At 38.7% G+C, this 19,131-nt stretch overlaps 1 protein-coding gene across 2 annotated transcripts; it reads left to right on the plus strand.

Moving 5' to 3' along the window:
• On the plus strand, positions 1-19,123 carry HSPA4 (heat shock protein family A (Hsp70) member 4). Of its 2 annotated transcripts, none has more exons than XM_069772815.1 (19): positions 1-264; positions 4,495-4,552; positions 6,227-6,367; positions 7,080-7,202; positions 7,656-7,755; positions 8,167-8,300; positions 10,217-10,461; positions 10,852-10,928; positions 11,230-11,381; positions 12,388-12,494; positions 12,840-12,973; positions 13,441-13,622; positions 14,040-14,129; positions 14,651-14,803; positions 15,315-15,440; positions 16,448-16,555; positions 16,861-16,980; positions 17,397-17,558; positions 17,836-19,123. In XM_069772815.1, the coding sequence occupies exons 1-19, from the start codon at positions 158-160 to the stop codon at positions 18,040-18,042; spliced, it is 2,526 nt and encodes an 841-aa protein (XP_069628916.1). In that variant the 5' UTR covers positions 1-157; the 3' UTR covers positions 18,043-19,123. The 2 variants fall into 2 exon arrangements, with proteins under 2 accessions (XP_069628916.1, XP_069628917.1); XM_069772816.1 differs by having other exon boundaries at positions 8-264; positions 6,291-6,367.
• The last annotated feature ends 8 nt before the right edge of the window (positions 19,124-19,131 follow it).

Below are 19,131 nucleotides of genomic sequence, written 5' to 3' on the forward strand. Positions count from 1 at the left end.
CCCTTTCCTCTCAGCGCTCCGCTCGGCCGCGGCCCGACGGGATCTTTCGAGAAGTCCCCCCGCCCCGAGGAGGCAGCGCCCGCCGCCGCCGCCGCGCATTTAAACGGGTCGAGCCGCCGCTCCTCAAGGCGCCTCAGTCCCTTCTCCCGCCGTAGCGATGTCGGTGGTGGGCATCGATTTGGGTTTCCAGAGCTGTTACGTGGCCGTGGCCCGCGCCGGCGGCATCGAGACCATCGCTAATGAGTACAGCGACCGCAGCACGCCGTGAGTGCGGGATCGGGGCGGGCCGCGCCGCCTTCCCGCTGCCGCCGCCGGGCTGAGGAGCGGGGCCGAGGCGGCGGACCTCCCGCTGAGGGGAGGGCGCCCGCTGGGCCCGGTCCTGCCCCGGCGTGGCGGGGAGGGAAGGCAGCCGGGGCCGAGGGGCTGGTGATGGGGGGGGGGGGGGGTCGGGAGAAGTGGACTTTGTTAAATAAGTGCTTAAAGAAAGGACGGATACCGTGCGGCAGGCATGGAGAGGTGTTCCAGGTGACCCGCTCTGCTCCTTCCCATTTTGTGTAGTAAGACCAGTTTGTCCTCCCGGAGGCAGGGCTGCGTTGTGAGGATTAAAAGGATAGGGTCCCTGAGCATCAGAAAAAGCACCCGTATCTCTGACGGCGGGAAGTCACGAAGCTTAATTTCCCTGTGAATTTATACGCCGTGCTTTGACGCACCTGATAGCCTACCTGTTTGTTCTCCTGCAGCTCCAGTCCTGTCTCCCCCAGGGCAGCCGGACCGTGGAGGTGAACGCTGAGCTGGTGCTTCGCTCTGTGCGAGCTCCTTGGCCTGCCGCTGGGTCAAAGCTTAGAAAAGCTTCTTAGCAGCCTTCCCTTCAGCCTGCGTGCTTCTTTGTTCAGCAAGGGTTCTCAAAAAATCTGTGCTTTTTTGAGTATTGGGTCTTTTAAACTCTCACTTGAAACTAGCCACCAGATTGACAAGTTATTAGGATGGGGAAATGGAGTGTGAATAGACAGTACAGTGTCAGACATCTGCTTTCCTGTGAAGGGGATGGGCTGACCAACAGTGTAGTTTGCTGGTGAACTTGGTCTTGAAGCACATTACGCTATACAATGTGTATAGAATATTCTAACTCTGGTTATATAAATAGGCCTCCCAACACATTTCTCCTGAAGAGTGTGCATTACCTATTTTTAATGAGAAACTTGCCAAGAAGGAGGGGGAGAGCTGGGATAAAACTCTTCTAAGAATCAATTGCAAAATAAAGGTGGAAAAGGAACTTCCAGTGCGCCTCACCTGGAGGGGAACTGTTTGGAAAGCTGTCTTAAAAGTGTTTCTACAGCTTACTCTATGTTGTAGCATAGCTAGCTTTATTTTAAGCAGATACTAAAGTAAATAGCCGTCTTGGTGAGACAAATGCATCGTCTTAGTTGTTTTGGTTTTGGTTTTTTTAGATCTCTCACATCTGTTTAAAAAGACCAGAGGCATAAAATGACCTTGCTTCTCATTAGACAATACCTCGGCTCTGTTTGCCTGTTACTGTCTCTAAGCAGGGAATAAATGGAGAAGGAAATTTTTATTTGGTACATGTGCTAGAGTAAGGAGTAGTCTCTTATGTATTCTCAGTAATATGGAAGTTTAAAGGTTAGATGTACTAAGAAAATGTTTAATGTCAAGAATTTCGAAGCAATCTTCTGATAGCTCTAGGTATCTGGCCCTCAGAGAGTTGAAGTTCTGCTTACATATAGTTGAAACATGAACATGAGTCTCCTTCACTGAAGGAGATGAGCTATATAAAATATCTGACACAATGAATAATTCAGTTATGAAAGGCTGAAGTGAAATGGAAAAAATCAGCATAATGAAAATGATAGTTTTTAACAGGACTTAATCTCCGAGCACTGTTCTGAGGCAATACAGAAAACAATTCTGTAAGCAAAAAAAAAAAATTAAAAGAAATTCTTACTGATTTTTAAGTGTCTGTCTTGGAAACAGCCTGGTTCAAAAAGTCACTGTTTAGCATTTCTTTACAGTGAGCTCTGGAGGGAGTTGTGCAAGGTGTTGTGACAGGTTTCCTCAGGAATCGGCTTGCGGTCAGATGTTTTCAAGATGACATCCAAGTTTTGGGAAGGATTAGCAGATGTGTGCTATTGTAATTGTTTGTATTGGTAAAGTAAACCCTACTCAATACATTGTGCTTAGTTCGCTGGCACAGATGACATTCTCACTGAATCTGCTTTCAGCTCTGTGCTTGGATTCTTCCAGAATCCTGTAAAAATTGAACTTGTATATCCAAAAGCAGTGCAAAACATGTTTTGTCTTTGAATATGTTATTCTGAAAATGGAAAAGTGGTAGAGAGAAAGCTAGTAAAAAATGAGGGTAAAAAAATGTAAGATTGTTTCATTATCTCCATAAGGATGAAGGGACTTGAATTAAGTGCAGTAGTTGCAACTGATCTTAGAAAGCTAGCACTGATTTTCAGGGTAGAGGGATGTCTTCCAAAGAAGTGAAAGTGGGTGGGAGGGTAAGGGTGAAGTAGTGCCTGCAGGTGTGTTCAGGAAGTTCAAAGCTCTGCTTAAGTTGCTTCACTAGACCTCTGATGACCTTCACTGTGATTATGTTTCTACTTAAAATGCTATGGTTAGTTATTCAACCTCCAGTAAAACTGTGTAATAGTATAATTTGTATTTAATAAATTAACCCTGGTTCCTGTGGTGAACTGATTTGGGGAATGAGACTGGCTGAAAATTTTTCCTTCCCTCCCTCTTCCCAGTTGAACTTCCTTCTGTGCTGGGTCCCTGTGTGGCTCCCTGAAGTTCCATTGGGAGCCAGGGTTAACTCAGGAGAAGGGGTGGGGTGGGCAGAAAGCAAAGGAGTGGAGCCAAGTAGAACCATCCCGTCTGTCCAGCTGCAGCTCCTTTGAGAACCATGCCTGTTTATAAAGCCAAGCAGGGGGCAAGCTTAAGAAGAATGTATGCACTTAAGGGTTTTATTCCCAGCGCATAATACGGAAGCCCATATTTTTGATTACTGTGCTGTATCCTTCTCTTGAGACAGACTTCTGCCTTGAGGTTTTAGTCTGGTGGGTTTAAATGGTTCTGTAATCTAAATTAGTGGATTTGTGGTGATTTAGGACTGACGGCTTGTGAATTTAGCAGTGAAGTAGCTGGATATTTTGTTTTTGTCTAGGAGAAAAGCAACAATTCATGTTCATGTCTTAATTCCTTTCTGGAGACCAGAGTAAATTAATAACTAGCTTCCTGCTTGGAGCTCATTAGATTTTTAGCTGTATGCTCTGCAGCTCCTGTTCCCTTACCATGGGCTTTAGGGTCTGCATAGCACAGAACTTCCTCGCTTTTAGTTAACTAATCCCTTGAATAATGGTTTCAAATAAGAGATTAATTCAGAAATATTAATTCTGTTGCAACATATGCTGTAGGGTGGGCCTTGTTTCATTTGTTAAGTTATTAATAAATTGGAAGAAGATAGAAAACCAATGCAATTATATCACTCTAGTCCTTCATTCTGGTTTTGACAGTTTCTGTTTGCAAGGCCAATTCTAAACCTCAGGCTGAGTTGGAATATGTTTCTTGTGGCAGCCCTATGGCATAACCCTGCTGTAAAGCAGATTCCTGACCCACCACATAGAGAGTGGCTTAATTATGCTGTTAGTATGTTGTGTGAATAGGAAAGATCTGCTTGACTAATGGCAATTTTTTTTTCTCTGGTAAGTTTACCTCAATGGTATGAGGAACTTGGATTAGAAGGCTGGATTTAATTTCATTAGGGCTTCTACAGTTTGTTAAGTATGTAAATCAAGAGGCTTAATAGCACTAGGAATTTCTCCAAAAAAGGAGGATTTTTTAATTCCATCTTTTTCAGAAACGGAAGTTGTCGCAAAGTAGTTTGGAGTAAAGTATGATTTTTCTTTCTGTACTTTACATTATTTCAGTGAGTACAGATGAAACTCATAAACACTAGTCTTTCTGTGCAGGATTTTTCTTCCAGCTCTTGAAGGTTTGCTTTAAAACTGGAAACCTTAGTTAGCATTTGGTACAGATGTGTAGGAATTATTTTCTTAATATCTGTTTTACCTCATGTATTTCTTCTGAACAGTTTAATGTTTCCTGTATTATTAGCCAACAACTTATCTTTGAGTGGCTTAGATATACAGGTAGTTATTGAGGTAAAGGGTGTCTACCCAATTATTACTCGGATGTAAAACTTGAAGTAGCATGAATAAGTTTGGTTTTAGTGCTGTCCTTCAGTGAGGAGGATTGCTGTTTTAACTGAACTCGTGCCTGTTTCTTTCCAGAATTCACAGAACATTCCATGCATATATTGCAGTGAGTGACCAACTTTCTCAGTGGACCAAATACTGTTTAAAATATCTCTAGTCTAATTGATATTATCAACACTTTTATCAACACTTAACAAAAAGATGTGCAGTGCAGTTCTACCAATTGCTTACTGACCGGAAATCTTTCTTTTTATTATAGATCATGTATAGCCTTTGGACCCAAGAATCGCTCAATTGGTGCTGCAGCTAAAAGCCAGGTGAGCGTATAGTTTGGGTAAAAGCAACTTCAGTAGTCAAGAATCAGATTAGCACAATGTATTTTTTATCATTGTAGGTTACAAATGTCTCTGAGCTGGTGTCCTAGTGTCTCCATAACTGTAATGAACAGCTGAGCTTAATTCAGCTGTTCAGCATGTAATGCTGCTTTGTCATCTTGGACAGAATAAGGGTTGATAGTTGTATGTAATGAAATGTAAAAAAAAAAAAAAAAAAAATTTTGCCCTTAAATTCTGATAAATACTTGTGTTTTCTTTTAGGATGCAAATGTAAATTCTAAAGCTAAGCAGTAGTGTTTCATCCTACCTTAGCTTTTTCCAGTTTGTGTGCATTATGATAGCTTTTAATTGTGTGACTATATTCTATAGAATTCCATTAAGTGCATAGTTTTGGCAGAAAGGGGACAAGCTTGAGCGTAAATATATATAGCTTTCTTGACTCTTTGTGGCTGAATTACAACCTATATACTTGTCTTAGGCATTCTTGTTCATACCTTGAGTTTCTGTTGGTGTAGGTAGGTAAATATGATTTAAGGACTGAGAAGAAGTTAAGCTGATTTGTCCTGCTTGTGACATTTGGGTCCTGCTGTATTGTATCTTGTATTGCTGTGAAACCCCTATAAAACATGATTTTTTTTGAAGTCTTCTACAGGAAGTGACTATTCAAACACTTGGTTTTTCTTAGCCTAAAATACCTAGAGATGTGTGAAGATTCATTATCTAGAATACAAAAATGACTGGACACAACCATGTTATTCAAGAACAGAAGAACTGTACTAGAACTAAATACAGATGTTTTTTCTGGAATTGAGTGTCTGCTTAGCTTAAAGAAATTCATTGATACAGAGATCCAGTAGAGATGAGGTATGTCCTGCAGAAACTAAACTTACAGAAAATTAAAACCAGGTTACTTAGGAAATAGACACTTGACTGAAACTGAATCGGAGGTAAATGTTATATGGTACAGTGCTTGTCTGCTTTGTCAATTACTGTGTTTTTTTCCAGTATGTATCTTGCTCTAATGTAAATGAAAGAATTAAACAAGTTTACTTGCACTACGTGAAAATAAGCTATAACGATTTTTCACTTCTTTACTTGCACTGATCTCTGTTATTAATAAGGCAATCTACCTTTTGTCAGTTAAATCAAGTTGACAATATCACGTTGGTGCCCTCCTGACTTTTTAAAGCTTCATGACAAGGTCCTTGAGCTGTTTTGTGAGAATATCTGTGTGTTGGCTGTCACATGCATGTGATGAACCTGAACTGGAGTTTACGTCAATATGCTTGTTATATTTGCAAAATTACTGGCTGCAACGCAATAGAAAGGTAGGGTGATAGGAAACAGGTAAATGGGAAAGACACTTTGCTAACATTTTTAAAGTGTCCTATGCATAGACTATGAAAATTGAGTGCCATTTTAATTGATTTTAGAATCTTGGCTCAGTTTTCTAGCATACATTTTATTTTAAATCTCAAATTCCTGTAGGTTACCTGAGCAATCAGAGGGAAGTTGTCTTCTAGCAGCTGCCCTGATACTATTAAGATACAAATCACAAAAATATTCTGGTGAGGGAAGCATGAGAACAAAACTGTCTTCTGCTTGAAATTCAGATGTTCCCCTGACACGTTGTATTAAAGATTTCTTTTCCTCTAGGTTATTTCAAATGCAAAGAATACAGTACAAAGTTTTAAAAGATTTCATGGTCGTGCATTCTCAGATCCCTTTGTTCAAGCTGAAAAAGCAAGCCTTGCGTATGAACTTGTCCAGCTGCCAACAGGCTCAACTGGCATCAAGGTAAGTCTGGCATATTTGAAAAAGAGCCAGAGGAGGGAACTGATAACGTTTCCTTTTATCTCCTTATTTTGAATCTGCTTGCTGTAGTTTCTGTTCTCTTGTGAATGGAAAGTCTTAAATGGGGAATAAAAGGCTAATAATATAGATGGTCTTTCCAGGTGTTAGGTGAGACTGATTTTACAGTTGTAGAATTTCTCTGCCTTGCAAAGCCAGTCCCACACAAACTGTTTTAGCAGTTCTTCTTTCCTTCACTCCATGGTGAATTTGGAAGACAAGCTACCTGGCCAGTGGACTTATTTAGGTGCTGTCCAGATACTGCAAGGGTGTAAGATGCTAGCTTAGTACTTTGGGTGAAATGGTAAAAATTTGTCTTTTTCAACAATGGCTGAACTTCTGATTTGGATTTTAGCAGTAACTAATTGACTTACCCCAGAACAGTAGTGAGAAAGGCATCCTAGGCATTGTCTAGCAATTGGGATTAAAAAAAACCAAACAACTGTGTCCAGAGCAGCTTTGTGTATGTGAATTCTTAAATGTGCATTTCAGTGTTTATGTATTATCTTCTTGCAATTGCTGTGCATAAGCTAGGCTGTCAGAGAGCAGGTTGTCTAAAGCTGCATTACTTTCAGTAAAGACTGTTTCTTGCATGTGTTCCTTATGTTTGTAGTGCGTAGTTTTTACTGTAATGCGTGTACACAATTTTTATTTGAAGGCCATGTACATGGAAGAAGAAAGAAACTTTACTATTGAACAGGTGACAGGAATGCTTCTTACCAAATTAAAAGAGACTGCTGAGAATGCGCTTAAGAAGCCTGTAGTTGACTGTGTTGTTTCTGTAAGTATGTGGTAGTACGTATTTGGCTGGTATCATAAACTGAAATGATTGCAGCATTAAATTGCCCATTAAACTTGAATATTCAGTTATTTGTCTTTTCTGTTTAAAACTGAATCTTGCTCACATATCTTCTTCAAAACTAGACTTACTTCATTAATGGTAAAATGTCATAAATTGCTGCTAATTAGCAGCATAAATAATAATTGATACCTGTTTCTGTTTCTTTGCTCCTAAAATGAGTGGCTTGTGAGGCAGAATGGAAGAAGATTCACAAAAAGTAACTTTGTCTTCATGTAATGTTTTCTTTGCTTTTTCTCTATTGCAACTGAAATGAACACTAAATTTGAGGGATACCTCAGCTCTGCTCTATACTGACTCTCTAGACATACTTGTCATTATTTGCTACAGATGGCTCTTCTAAATGTTAATATTAGATATCTGATCTTCTTGCAGGTTCCCTGTTTCTACACAGATGCAGAAAGGAGATCTGTGATGGACGCTACACAGATTGCTGGTCTCAACTGTCTGAGACTAATAAATGAAACAACTGCAGGTAATACCTTCCTTTCTCTCCCCCTCACTTAATATTGTAGCTTTATTAGCTAAAAATGCTTTTAATCTGTTGCTGATCCATGCCCTCTGGAATTACCACTGGTTTTGCAAACTTAAAATAGATTAGTTGATAAAGTTCCTTAAGCTCTGGTCTGTTTTTTCATTGCTTTATGGAGGCATAAAGGTATTTCTTGAGTATCTGTTTTAATGCAGCTACTAGGAGGGGCTAATACTGTTTAACATTATTCCATGTTCCTTTAGCATTGGGAACTTTGTTTAACAAGATACCAATTTCTGTAGGTTGGAAAGTAAGATGAAATGCTGATGCTGTTTACTGATGTACCATTTATTTCTTGAGGAATTACAAAACTGGAAGTCCTAACTATGCTCTTTGACTCTTGTTTCTCTGTAGTTGCCCTTGCGTATGGAATCTATAAGCAAGACCTGCCTGCCTTGGAAGAGAAGCCACGGAATGTTGTTTTTGTGGATATGGGGCATTCTGCATATCAAGTTTCTGTTTGTGCATTCAACAAAGGAAAACTGAAAGTAAACAATCTATTATGCATCCATTTTAATTATCAGTAAAAATATTCATCAGTACATACATGGCCTGTGACAGGCAAGCTTGCCTGGCTTTACATAAGCGTGTCCAGACAGCTCAATTCATATTCTTAAAATTGCACTTTGTCTGGAGTTAAAAGTAGGGCAGGGAGCTAGAGAGCTTTTGAGTGATACATAGAGGAAGGAAACATGCCTTAATTGCCAGACTTTGGCAAAGAATAAAAAAACGGGATTAAATTGTTTGTTTATTCAGAAATTACCATATCTGACTGGGTGCTGCTTTCAAAAAAAATACTCTAGTTCAGTCATGAGATCTAGCATTAAAACAAGAATTCCTAGAATGGTATAAGTGACAAACGTTTTTTTTAACACTCACTGTGGTGCTCATGTAAAAGAGTAAAAACTTTCTGAATTACTTTAAGCTGCAAATGGAAGCTAAGCAAGTTACAGTGTACTTGTAAGTGTAAGTTGCCAAAGCATTACTGTTTTCCAGCAAATACTAACATTTCTTAGTTGGCTTTTTTATGGTTACAATCTGGACTTTTGCAGTTCCAGTAATTTCTCTTAACTAGAAAAACAAAAAAAAATTTTAAAGCATGGGGTAGTGAAATGAAGAGAAGACAAGAGTTCTGAAAACATTAGTGTTGTTGTAGCTATGTTTCCTCTAGTGAGGAAACGTAACCTACTTTGTGTTTCTCAGATTTGTCCTTTGAACTTTGAAACCATAGAAATACGGAAGAGATGCTTTTGAGTATAGAATGGAGAACTGGACAGCAAGGCAGTTAAAAACAGCGTAGAGACCAAACCTAGTCTGAAGGTGTATTGAGAATAATGTGATACTTTACTGATTTCTATTCCTGGGGGGAAAAAAAAAAATTAAGTTTGCAATATGTTTAAAGAGTAGAATCAGCTGAGGTGGATAGGCTACAGATGTTCTTTGCGGATAATTCCTTTATCGGAAATGAGCACCTATTTGCAAGAGTTAATAACAGTTATTCTCTTCATGTTTTATTTTTAGCTTGGTGTAAGCATGTTCCACCCTTATGAGGCATCAAATATTAAACTGGGATATGATTCAGACTGACAGTGGCTAAGCAGAATTTGAAAACTCTGATGGTCTGCTTACAGTACAAGTTGCTGAACAGATTGTGTTGCTAAGCCTTACCCTATCTTCCTAAATTTTTTCTAAAAGTTGTCACCTCATTACAGGAAGGCTGGGTGCCCAAGGCTGCTTTTTAGCATTTGAGATAGCAGATGTTTTTTTCTCCTGGAGCTTGTAACTGCTGTATGTATGCACTGCAATTCTTATGAGAATTATCATTTACAAAGAGGTCTAATATTTGTGTGGCTGCCAGAATTTGTCTGTGGTAATGGTGGTTCTTTATCCAACAGCATTTTGAACGTATCTAATATCAGCTACAAAAGGCATAGGATAATCATGGTAGGCTTAAAAAAAAAAAAGCATATCTTAGCACGTGTGCAACTATTACTGCAGTTGCAATTCACATAAACTATCAGATGTTAGTAATGCAATTGCTACTTAGATTGCCCTGAAATACAAGAGAATAGCTTAATTGTTGCCGGCAGTGTCCATGAAATGTGAAAGATGAGTACGGGATGTGGCTTTATTGTTTGGGATAGGTTAGACTTCTAGGTGAGGCTCATCAAAAGAAACTCTTTACTGGTAATGGCAAGGGCAGAATAAAAATGAACTGTACCAGATCTTTTTCTGTTATGGCTGCACCGGTATAATTCGTCCTCCATAGTAATGTTGTGACACTTGCTTTCATTTAAAGTTGGAGTATATTTGACACAAAGAAATGCTTTGACATTAACTGCTAATTGGTTTCACTGAGGTAACGACAAATTGTACTATTACTGAAGAATTCAATTTTTTTAAGGTTCTTGCTACATCATTTGATACAACACTTGGAGGCAGGAAGTTTGATGAGATGTTAGTTGAATACTTTTGTGAAGAATTCGGAAAGAAATATAAACTAGACATAAAGTCAAAGATTCGTGCATTGTTGAGACTATACCAGGAGTGTGAAAAACTGAAAAAATTGATGAGCGCTAATGCCTCTGATCTTCCAATGAACATAGAATGCTTCATGAATGACATAGATGTCTCTGGAACAATGAACAGGTAATGTTTATACTTTTACAAAGGTAAGCTTTTGAGTGCTCTTCTTCAGTCAAGAAAGAAACTTTATATAAAATACCAGTTCTTAGGATTGGAGGGAGGTGGGAAATGTGAGAACAACATGGGCAGGGGTACTGCTCAAAATGATAATGTTTAGAGACTGGTCAGTGGCCTTGAGTTGGGAGGGAGGGCTGTGAATATTGCAAGTGTGCCTAGATGGCTAGAACCAAGTTTGTCTGGAAATATACTGAATAAGTTTAAAACTAGGATTGGGGAAAGAGAAAACCCTGCAGTACATAGTTAAAATGGCATTCTTTCAGTTTTGGCATCCTGTTGTATGTGCAGTATTAACTTGCTTATGGTATGCTATAGCTTTATGGCTTCTTCCAACAGGAGCAAATTTTTAGAGATGTGTGATGGACTCCTTGCAAGAGTAGAACCCCCCCTTCGCAGTGTGCTGGAGCAAGCCAGTAAGTGTATATGCATTCTGTATTCTGTATACAGAAGAGTCATCCGAAATGCAAGCTTCCTTTGGGTGTTGACAGAACTTGGACAGATGTATTTAGCGCACCTAACAATTTCTTGCTTAGCAGTTACAAGCTTGTTAAAATTTTCACACAAGCTAAGATTTGAAATTCTTATTGCTTAGAAACTTAGAGAACAAGCTTAAAAGAATGGTTTGTCTAGTAAAACTTCTAGTTTACAATGTCAGCATATTCATGTAAACCAGAAACATTTAATCTATAAAACCAATGTCTAACTGTCTTCTAGAGTTAAAGAAGGAGGATGTTTATGCAGTAGAGATAGTTGGTGGTACCACAAGAATCCCTGCTGTAAAAGAGAAGATCAGTAAATTTTTTGGCAAAGAAGTCAGTACAACTTTGAATGCAGATGAGGCTGTTGCACGAGGTTGTGCGCTGCAGGTAAAAAGTGCTGTTTGTTTTAGCTGTGAGTATTTTTATTGAAATCCATAAATATTTAAGCCAGAGTCCACAGGTAATGTGGGAGATGCTTCATGTGTATCAGAATGGATTCGAATAAGCTTTGAAGGTGGTTGGAAGAATGAGAATAGTAGTTTGTGATTCCTTTGTGCTGTTTGTCTAAGCCAAATGAGTGGATCACTGCAGCTTGTTGAAGCAAAACATGTACTCTGCTTCTACTGTGTCTGGAAGCTGAAAGTCTGATAAAGCTCACATGATGATGGTTTTTCCTCCAGGCTCCTTTGGGGGCCTAGGTTAAACAGGGAAAAATTTTTTTTTTTTTTTTTACAGCATTACTGATAAACTTGTGAGACAGCAGTTGCTTATTAACATGGATGGAAGTGAAAGCTTAGGTTCTTGCTAATGGAATTCTGTGTCCTGAGCTGTAATTGGTCACTACTGAATAGCTTAAGCAGTAGTAAATACTCTATAGTTAATAGTGCTACCATCTCTTGAATGCACCTAAATTTTGCTCTGATCACCTCAATTCTCTTTTCAAATGTGTAATATATGCTTACAGCTATGTTCCATCGGTGGTACAAACTAGCTATTGTAAACTGCTTAAAAAGAGAATTTTGTGTTACGGTATGCAAAAAGCCTGGTACTATGTCACTCTAAAAAGTAACTTTAATTGAGGTTTTCCTATTTCTTTCTGTTGGCACTAAAAACAATTCAGTAGCCTAACCACACAAGCTGAACATGATGGCTCTAAATTAAACCTTGCATATTTTCACTTTTCAGAGTGAACAGATTGTGATTAGCTTCTTGAAAAGGAAGGGTACATATGAGCTTACAGTGCTTATTATGCAGGTCCCAAGTCCATCAGTATTAGTGTCCCTTAACCTAGAGTAAATCTACATATTAAACAGCATAAATAGCTACTTACTGAATTAAATTACTATTCATCTGAAGTCTGATTGTTTGTAATATGGCTCTTTTGCTCTTTCAGTGTGCTATTTTATCCCCGGCTTTCAAAGTGAGAGAATTTTCTATCACAGATTTGATACCGTATCCTATTTCTTTACGATGGAATTCACCAGCAGAGGAAGGGTTAAGGTAAAAAAACTGATGTTCAATCTTCTTGCATGTTTACATACAGCTTAAAACTAACTGATGACAACTAGAGTAAATAACACTTCCAGAACAATGCCCACTTAACAATTCAAGCTTTGATACTTTTTCTGAAGTTAGTGATAGTAGAAAACAAAACCAAGAATGGGTGGCAGTTCAGCACTTCCCACATGGCTATCAGTCTTATTTTAACCTAAAAGGTTAAGAGATGCTTTTGTCACTTCTTAAAGAAGCTTTTCCTTAAGATATAAGAGGATCTGGAAAAGTTTTGTTAACTTGTTCAGTATGTGGGATAACGCATCTGATAAAGTGCTCTGTTTTTTCTTACAGTGACTGTGAGGTCTTTCCCAAGAACCATGCTGCTCCATTTTCAAAGGTCCTCACATTCTACAGAAAGGAACCTTTTACTCTTGAGGCATACTACAGTTCTCCCAAGGAATTGCCTTACCCAGATCCTGCTATAGGTTAAGACCATTCTATAGCTTTATATTAATAGTCTTGTACATGTTTCAGGACTTCTTTCTGTCTAATTATATAGTCTGGAAAGTGCAACCTACTACAAATGCTGTAGGGACAGGTTTCCAAAGTCATGGATCTACAGTGAAATGAGTGGAATAACATGAAGTTCATGGACAAATAGGCTAAATAAAGAGCATCTTAATGTTGGAGCAAACCTTAAAGGGGCATACTGAGAGTTGTGCAGTCTTTTCCTATAGTACAAGTAACACCAGCTTTTACAGCGTACCATAGAGAATTTCTAATTGCTGTGTATCCTAGCATTGCTGAGTAAAATCTGAATTGTTTGGATTGAGTAGGATTGGATATCCTCTGAGTGCGTTGCAGTGATCTGTTGTCAGCAACAGTCAGGTTTTACTTTACATTCAATGATTAAGTTAATCAAATGGTACGTTTTTTCTTTGGGATTATTTAGCTCACTTCTTGGTTCAGAAGGTCACTCCTCAAACAGATGGATCCAGTTCAAAAGTGAAAGTGAAAGTTAGAGTAAATATCCATGGAATCTTCAGTGTTTCAAGTGCATCTTTAGTGGAGGTTCATAAATCTGATGAGAGTGAAGAGCCTATGGAAACAGATCAGCATGCAAAAGAGGAAGAGGTAATAGACTTAATTGCTCCTAGCTACTTAGAAAACTGCTTTTATGACAAAGCATAATTGGCCAAGTTTTGGGAAGTTCTAAGACTTGTGTAAGATTTCAGTAAATGTGTTCAGCAACTAAAATACGAAGATATGATTAAGTACTAACTGAAGTATGTCACACCAGTGACAGATTTCTTGAAACCAGGACTGTGAGGTATAGATGAAATGCTTAATTATGCTAGGAGTGAGCTGTTACTTGCCTAAGCAAAGACTAGAAGCTTCTAATTTATGCCTTGAGACTCCACTTCAGTTTTTGTTCTGTTTCTTCTTTTGCCTAAAGAGCATTAGGTGTAATTGATCAGCCTAAGAACTAAAGCAATCATCTGCATGTGCATTGTTTTAATATGTCAAATTGGATCTGTCTATGAATTTCAGAAGATGCAGGTAGACCAGGAAGAGCAACAAAAGCCTGAAGAGCAACAGCAGGCCCAACCTGAAAATAAGGCAGAGTCTGAAGAAATGGAGGTAACATTAACATCTGAGAGACTTCTGTTTTCTTACAGGATACTCTGGAAGATTTATGAGAATATGTAGTGTGTGAGCCTGTCTGCTGCCTTTGTCATAGCTCTGGAAGATAAACTTTTATTTGAATATATTGGTAGTTTGTATTGTGATTGGAGCTTAAGAAGTGCATAAATGGCTTGGGTAATTGCAGATCTGTCAAGTGACCTAGTACTGATAAAATGGGTGAACTCTCCTGTTCATGGAAGACATAATAATTTAGTTTTCAATAACTTAAATACTAGAAAAGTGTTCTACTATAAGCACCATCACTCCCATGAATGTAGTCAGTGTGCCCAGAAAATGTCAGTAGTTGTATTAATTATCTCTGACTTCTTTAGCAGCTGAAGTGTCAGAATGACAGACAGTAGTATGTAGTTCTAATGAAGTGCACTAACTCAATAATACTTTTTCTATTACAAGTCTTGAATACTTGAACTGTTGGGTGATGCTGTTTTTACTTTGAGTTTATTTTTTTAATGCAGACTTCTCAGGCTGACTCAAAAGACAAGAAAGTGGATCAACCACCTCAAGCCAAGAAGGCTAAAGTAAAGACGACTACAGTGGACCTTCCCATTGAGAATCAGTTGGTGTGGCAGATAGGGAAAGATATGCTGAACTTATTCATTGAGAATGAGGTAAACTTTACTTGCCCAAGCTACAAATTTCACTAGCTGATCTCCAGAAATTTTGCTGTTCATTAAACATGGTTAATGCTTAAGGGTGATCAAGGAAAGATGAGAAGGAAAAAAAATGCAGTTTTTTCTGAGGTGAACAACAGTGCCCCATGAAGCCAAAATACATTCTCCTTGTTAAGTGAATGCTGTAATTCTTACTGAAGAGGTGTTCTGCAGGAGAGCTAGTTCATAGGGTGATTATTTCCAAAATCACCTGCAGTTACAAGGTACTCAATGGCTGCTACCATCAGGGTGAAGGTTCCTCAACTGGAGGAAGATTGTTCTGTACTGTATTGGATATCCCACCAAAACTGAAGTTAGTTTTTATTCATGTGCTCTGTTTAGAACAGTTCTGTAAACTACAGCATTTCAAAATCTTTAGTCAAACTTAAGCCTTTGCTAACAAGGTATCCTGGCAATAAATGTTAAATAACTAGCTTTTTAGCCAACTAATTTGACAACTTTTTCACAGGGTAAAATGATAATGCAGGATAAGCTAGAGAAAGAGAGGAATGATGCCAAGAATGCAGTGGAAGAATATGTGTATGATATGAGAGACAAACTCTGCGGTATTTACGAGAAATTTGTTAGTGAAGATGTAAGTATTGCTAGCTTGATGGTTTCCTGATAAGTTTTGTTACAATGAACAGTATTTTAATAACCTTTGACCTGTATCAGATACTACATTTACTTAGACTATATTTTCAGACTTTGGAGAAATAGCTTTTAACCTTTCTGGCTATGAAGATAACCTTCTAAATGTGGCCCAAGTACAAGCAGATGGTACCCAGGATATATTGTGTCCTCTTTTCTAAAACAGTTGCAGCAATTAAGATCTTATCAGAGCATGTGTTTTCAGACTGAAACAGACTAGGAGCACTTGCAGAATAATTTTAAGGCAACCTATTCTATTTTGGCTCTTTGTCAGTATTCAGGAATAGTTTAAGATTAAAAAAACCAATCCAACAACAACCCTACCTAGGAACATAATAGGTGGAATTAGTCTGACTAAATGTAGGCACCTGTACCTGAACAGGCTGCCTAAAAATCTCTTGGTATTATTAATTATCTTTCCCTGTTGTACTAAAGGAACTTGGTGCGTAATTAATATGTTAAATGTCTACATTAGTCAGATGAATCACCCCAAACTCTTGACTAGATCCCCATTGGTTATAATGGGAGCCTTGCCAGCAAGGTGTCTACAGAGCCTGGGTACCTCTGTCAGAGCTAAAACAGGGACAAGTTGAGTGAGATTCATGGCACCTTTGCTGAAGATAAGTTTCACTCTGTTCTCAGACTTGCTTGTATAGTGATGATGAAAATGTGAGGGGGGGAGGAGGAGAAGGAAAAAATAGGCTTTTATGTGACAGTATTGATGTCAGTTGTGGGTGCCCATAGATGGTTCTTCCTTAGGCTGGTCTCCACCATGAAGCCATACTGAAGAATATTTTATTTGTTATTTTTCACTGAAATGGGATAAAGAGTTCAGACAGTTGTTTACCTCCTAAAAATGTAACCCTTCCAGAAAGGTTCCAAGTATCATTTAGTACCATCTGCCATCTAACAGAATTATCTCACCTACCTATTTTGTATGGATTGCTTTAGGATCGAAATAGTTTCACGCTGAAGCTGGAAGATACAGAAAATTGGCTTTATGAAGATGGTGAAGACCAACCCAAACAAATTTATATTGATAAATTGACAGAATTGAAGGTAAGTGATTCTTGCATTCCCACGGGGATTTACTGAATCTAGAGAACTTTGTTCAAGTGGAGAGCTGTCTCGGGTCTGCTGATTCAGTGGTAACAAACGACTTAGTTTGCTTATTAAGTATACGAGGAGCAGATCTCCTGTAGACCTGTAATAATACAGGGTTGAGGAAGACTCAGTCTTCCCTGTAAGTGGAGGGAAGAGTAAAAGTTCCAAGGAGTTCAGAAATGTTGATGCGTTCTGTCAGATCTTGCAGGATCATATTGTGATGCTGCATGGTTTTTGATATCTGTTGTACTTTGTTTCAGACTCTGGGTCAACCTATTCAGGCAAGATTTCAAGAATCAGAGGAAAGACCAAAAGCATTTGATGACTTAGGGAAGCAAATTCAACAGTACATGAAAACTGTTCATGCATTCAAAGCAAAGGTATTTCCATACTTAACTTTTGGCAAATGCAAGGAAGTGGTACAAATCTTTTCTGAATTTTAAGTAAGTTCCTTTGAACAAAAAGCTGGTGCAACCTCCCGGCTAGCTTCTGAGTTCTTGATATTTAACATATTTTCAGAAGTGGGTGTTGGCTGAAAACCTGACAGTCTTTTTTTAATCAGGTGTTGATTTCCTCATGGGGGGGGGGGCGGGAAATGCCAGCAGCAGTAGAACCTTAGTTCTCTGGTTATAGAGCTGTAGTTGATCACCTTGTGGTTGATCTCTGTTAACCAGAACAGCCTTCTGGCTTAATGGTCTTTCTTGTATTTTGAAGCTAAAAGTTTGAAGAAATAAGCATGCAGTTCACATGTTCAAAACAAATATTTGCACAGCTACTACTAATTTGGCTGTTTCAGGATGAACAGTATGACCATCTAGATGAAGCAGATGTAGCAAAAGTGGAGAAGAGTGCAAATGAAGCTATGGAGTGGATGAACAATAAACTTAATCTTCAAAACAAGAGAAGTCTTACTTTGGACCCAGTTATAAAAGCTAAAGACATACAAGCTAAAACTAAAGTAAGTCTGTTTATGTAATTCACTGTATTTCCATGAATCTTTCTGTTTCTTGGTCTAGTTGTTTGTGCTCAGAGGAAGACTCTGATGTGAGAAATCTATAATTAGAAGGACAGTGATAGGGTATTAATCTCTTAAACATGTGTTTTGGGGAACACCAGCCCCCAACTTGAATAACTTCTTCTGACCATACTCGATGGATAATTGGAGCAACAGGTTAAAGTACAACTGTTGGTATACAGAAACATTTCTAACAGTATTTTATTTCTGTGTTTTCTAGGAATTGACAAGTATTTGTAATCCTATAGTCACAAAACCAAAACCCAAAGTTGAACTCCCAAAGGAGGAGCAGAAACCAACTGAACCCAATGGACCAGTAGAAGGCCAGGGAGAAGCCAACGGTGGGTCCCAGGCTGCTGAACAGAGTGCTGCTGCTGCTGCCCCAACGGCCACAGAGAAGAAGCTTCCTGAAATGGACATTGACTGAATTTCAGCACTTGTTTATATTATTGCAAACTACAATAAAGCTTTAAGTTGTCAACTTTGTATGTTCTGAATACAAATTGAAGCAAGTGAATACCACAGCACTCTTAGGAATTTTTGGAGAGGTTTGGTCAATGCATCAAGTCAGAACGCTTAGGTAGCTAACTACTCAGTTGAATAAGCAGTATTTCTTACCATTATGATTGTATTTAGAAGTTTTGGTATTCTTACTTGACCTCCAGGAACAGCCATAAGCTGGTTCTCCATTTTTAATGTCCATGGTGAGTTGATCTTATTTTAAAGGAGTGAGACAGCACCCTCTGAAGCCAGACTGGGCACACTGTTGTTTGGTCCCTTGTGGACTGCAGCAACAGTGTTTATATAAAGTGCCCCTTGACACTTGCACTGCAAGAAGATAGTGGGGGAGAGGGAGTGCTCCTGCTAAAGCATAGACTTTCACTTGCTCACCTTAATCTAACCCTCGTTTTTAGTGTTAATGCACCACTCTAGATTTGATTTGCACTTGAACAGTTCATAGTAACAATGTTTGCAGAGCATCAGCATGTTTATTCCTTAGCTGGTGCCCTTGCCTGACAGGTGACTGGGATTCATTGATCTGATAACATAGAGTAGCAGCCACTGTGCACTCCTGCAGCTCAGACCATGAATGTGCTCTTAGACACGAGTGTCTGCTCCTGGCCAACTCCCCAGCTGGTTAGAGCCTGTAAACTTTTTTGTCTCTAGTGAAATTAGCTGCTTGTAGAAAGAATGAATACTTGTATTTCAGCTGCCTATGCTGATAGCCGATTCTGACTTGTTCCTAACTTTTTCTGAAGGGGGTATGCTTGCTTCCATAAGGCCTTCATTTGGAATGCTTGGTTGTTTTTTTTTTTTGTTCTGTTTTCTTTCCCAGGAAAAGAAAGACCTGAGCGATTTGGCATTTTTTTCTATGAGCTTTATACAATGATTTGCTTCTAGTACTGATTGTCATTAAACTTGCAAACATTAATTTGTATGTGTTAAAATCCAAAGCTGAAACACCCATTCAGATATTGCAAGAAATAAATGCACTGGATTCTACTGGATCACCTTC

Source organism: Haliaeetus albicilla, chromosome 27, assembly GCF_947461875.1.
Source record: "Haliaeetus albicilla chromosome 27, bHalAlb1.1, whole genome shotgun sequence".
In the NCBI taxonomy this organism is placed as follows: Eukaryota; Metazoa; Chordata; class Aves; order Accipitriformes; family Accipitridae; genus Haliaeetus; species Haliaeetus albicilla.

What these genes read in the sequence shown, in the direction of transcription:
- HSPA4 (XM_069772815.1), top strand. Translation starts at nt 158, where the DNA reads ATGTCGGTGGTGGGCATCGATTTGGGTTTCCAGAGCTGTTACGTGGCC. An exon ending in TTACCCAGATCCTGCTATAG is followed by an intron (nt 12,974 to 13,440) that starts GTTAAGACCATT and finishes GGGATTATTTAG; the next exon opens with CTCACTTCTTGGTTCAGAAG. An exon ending in AGCATGCAAAAGAGGAAGAG is followed by an intron (nt 13,623 to 14,039) that starts GTAATAGACTTA and finishes TATGAATTTCAG; the next exon opens with AAGATGCAGGTAGACCAGGA.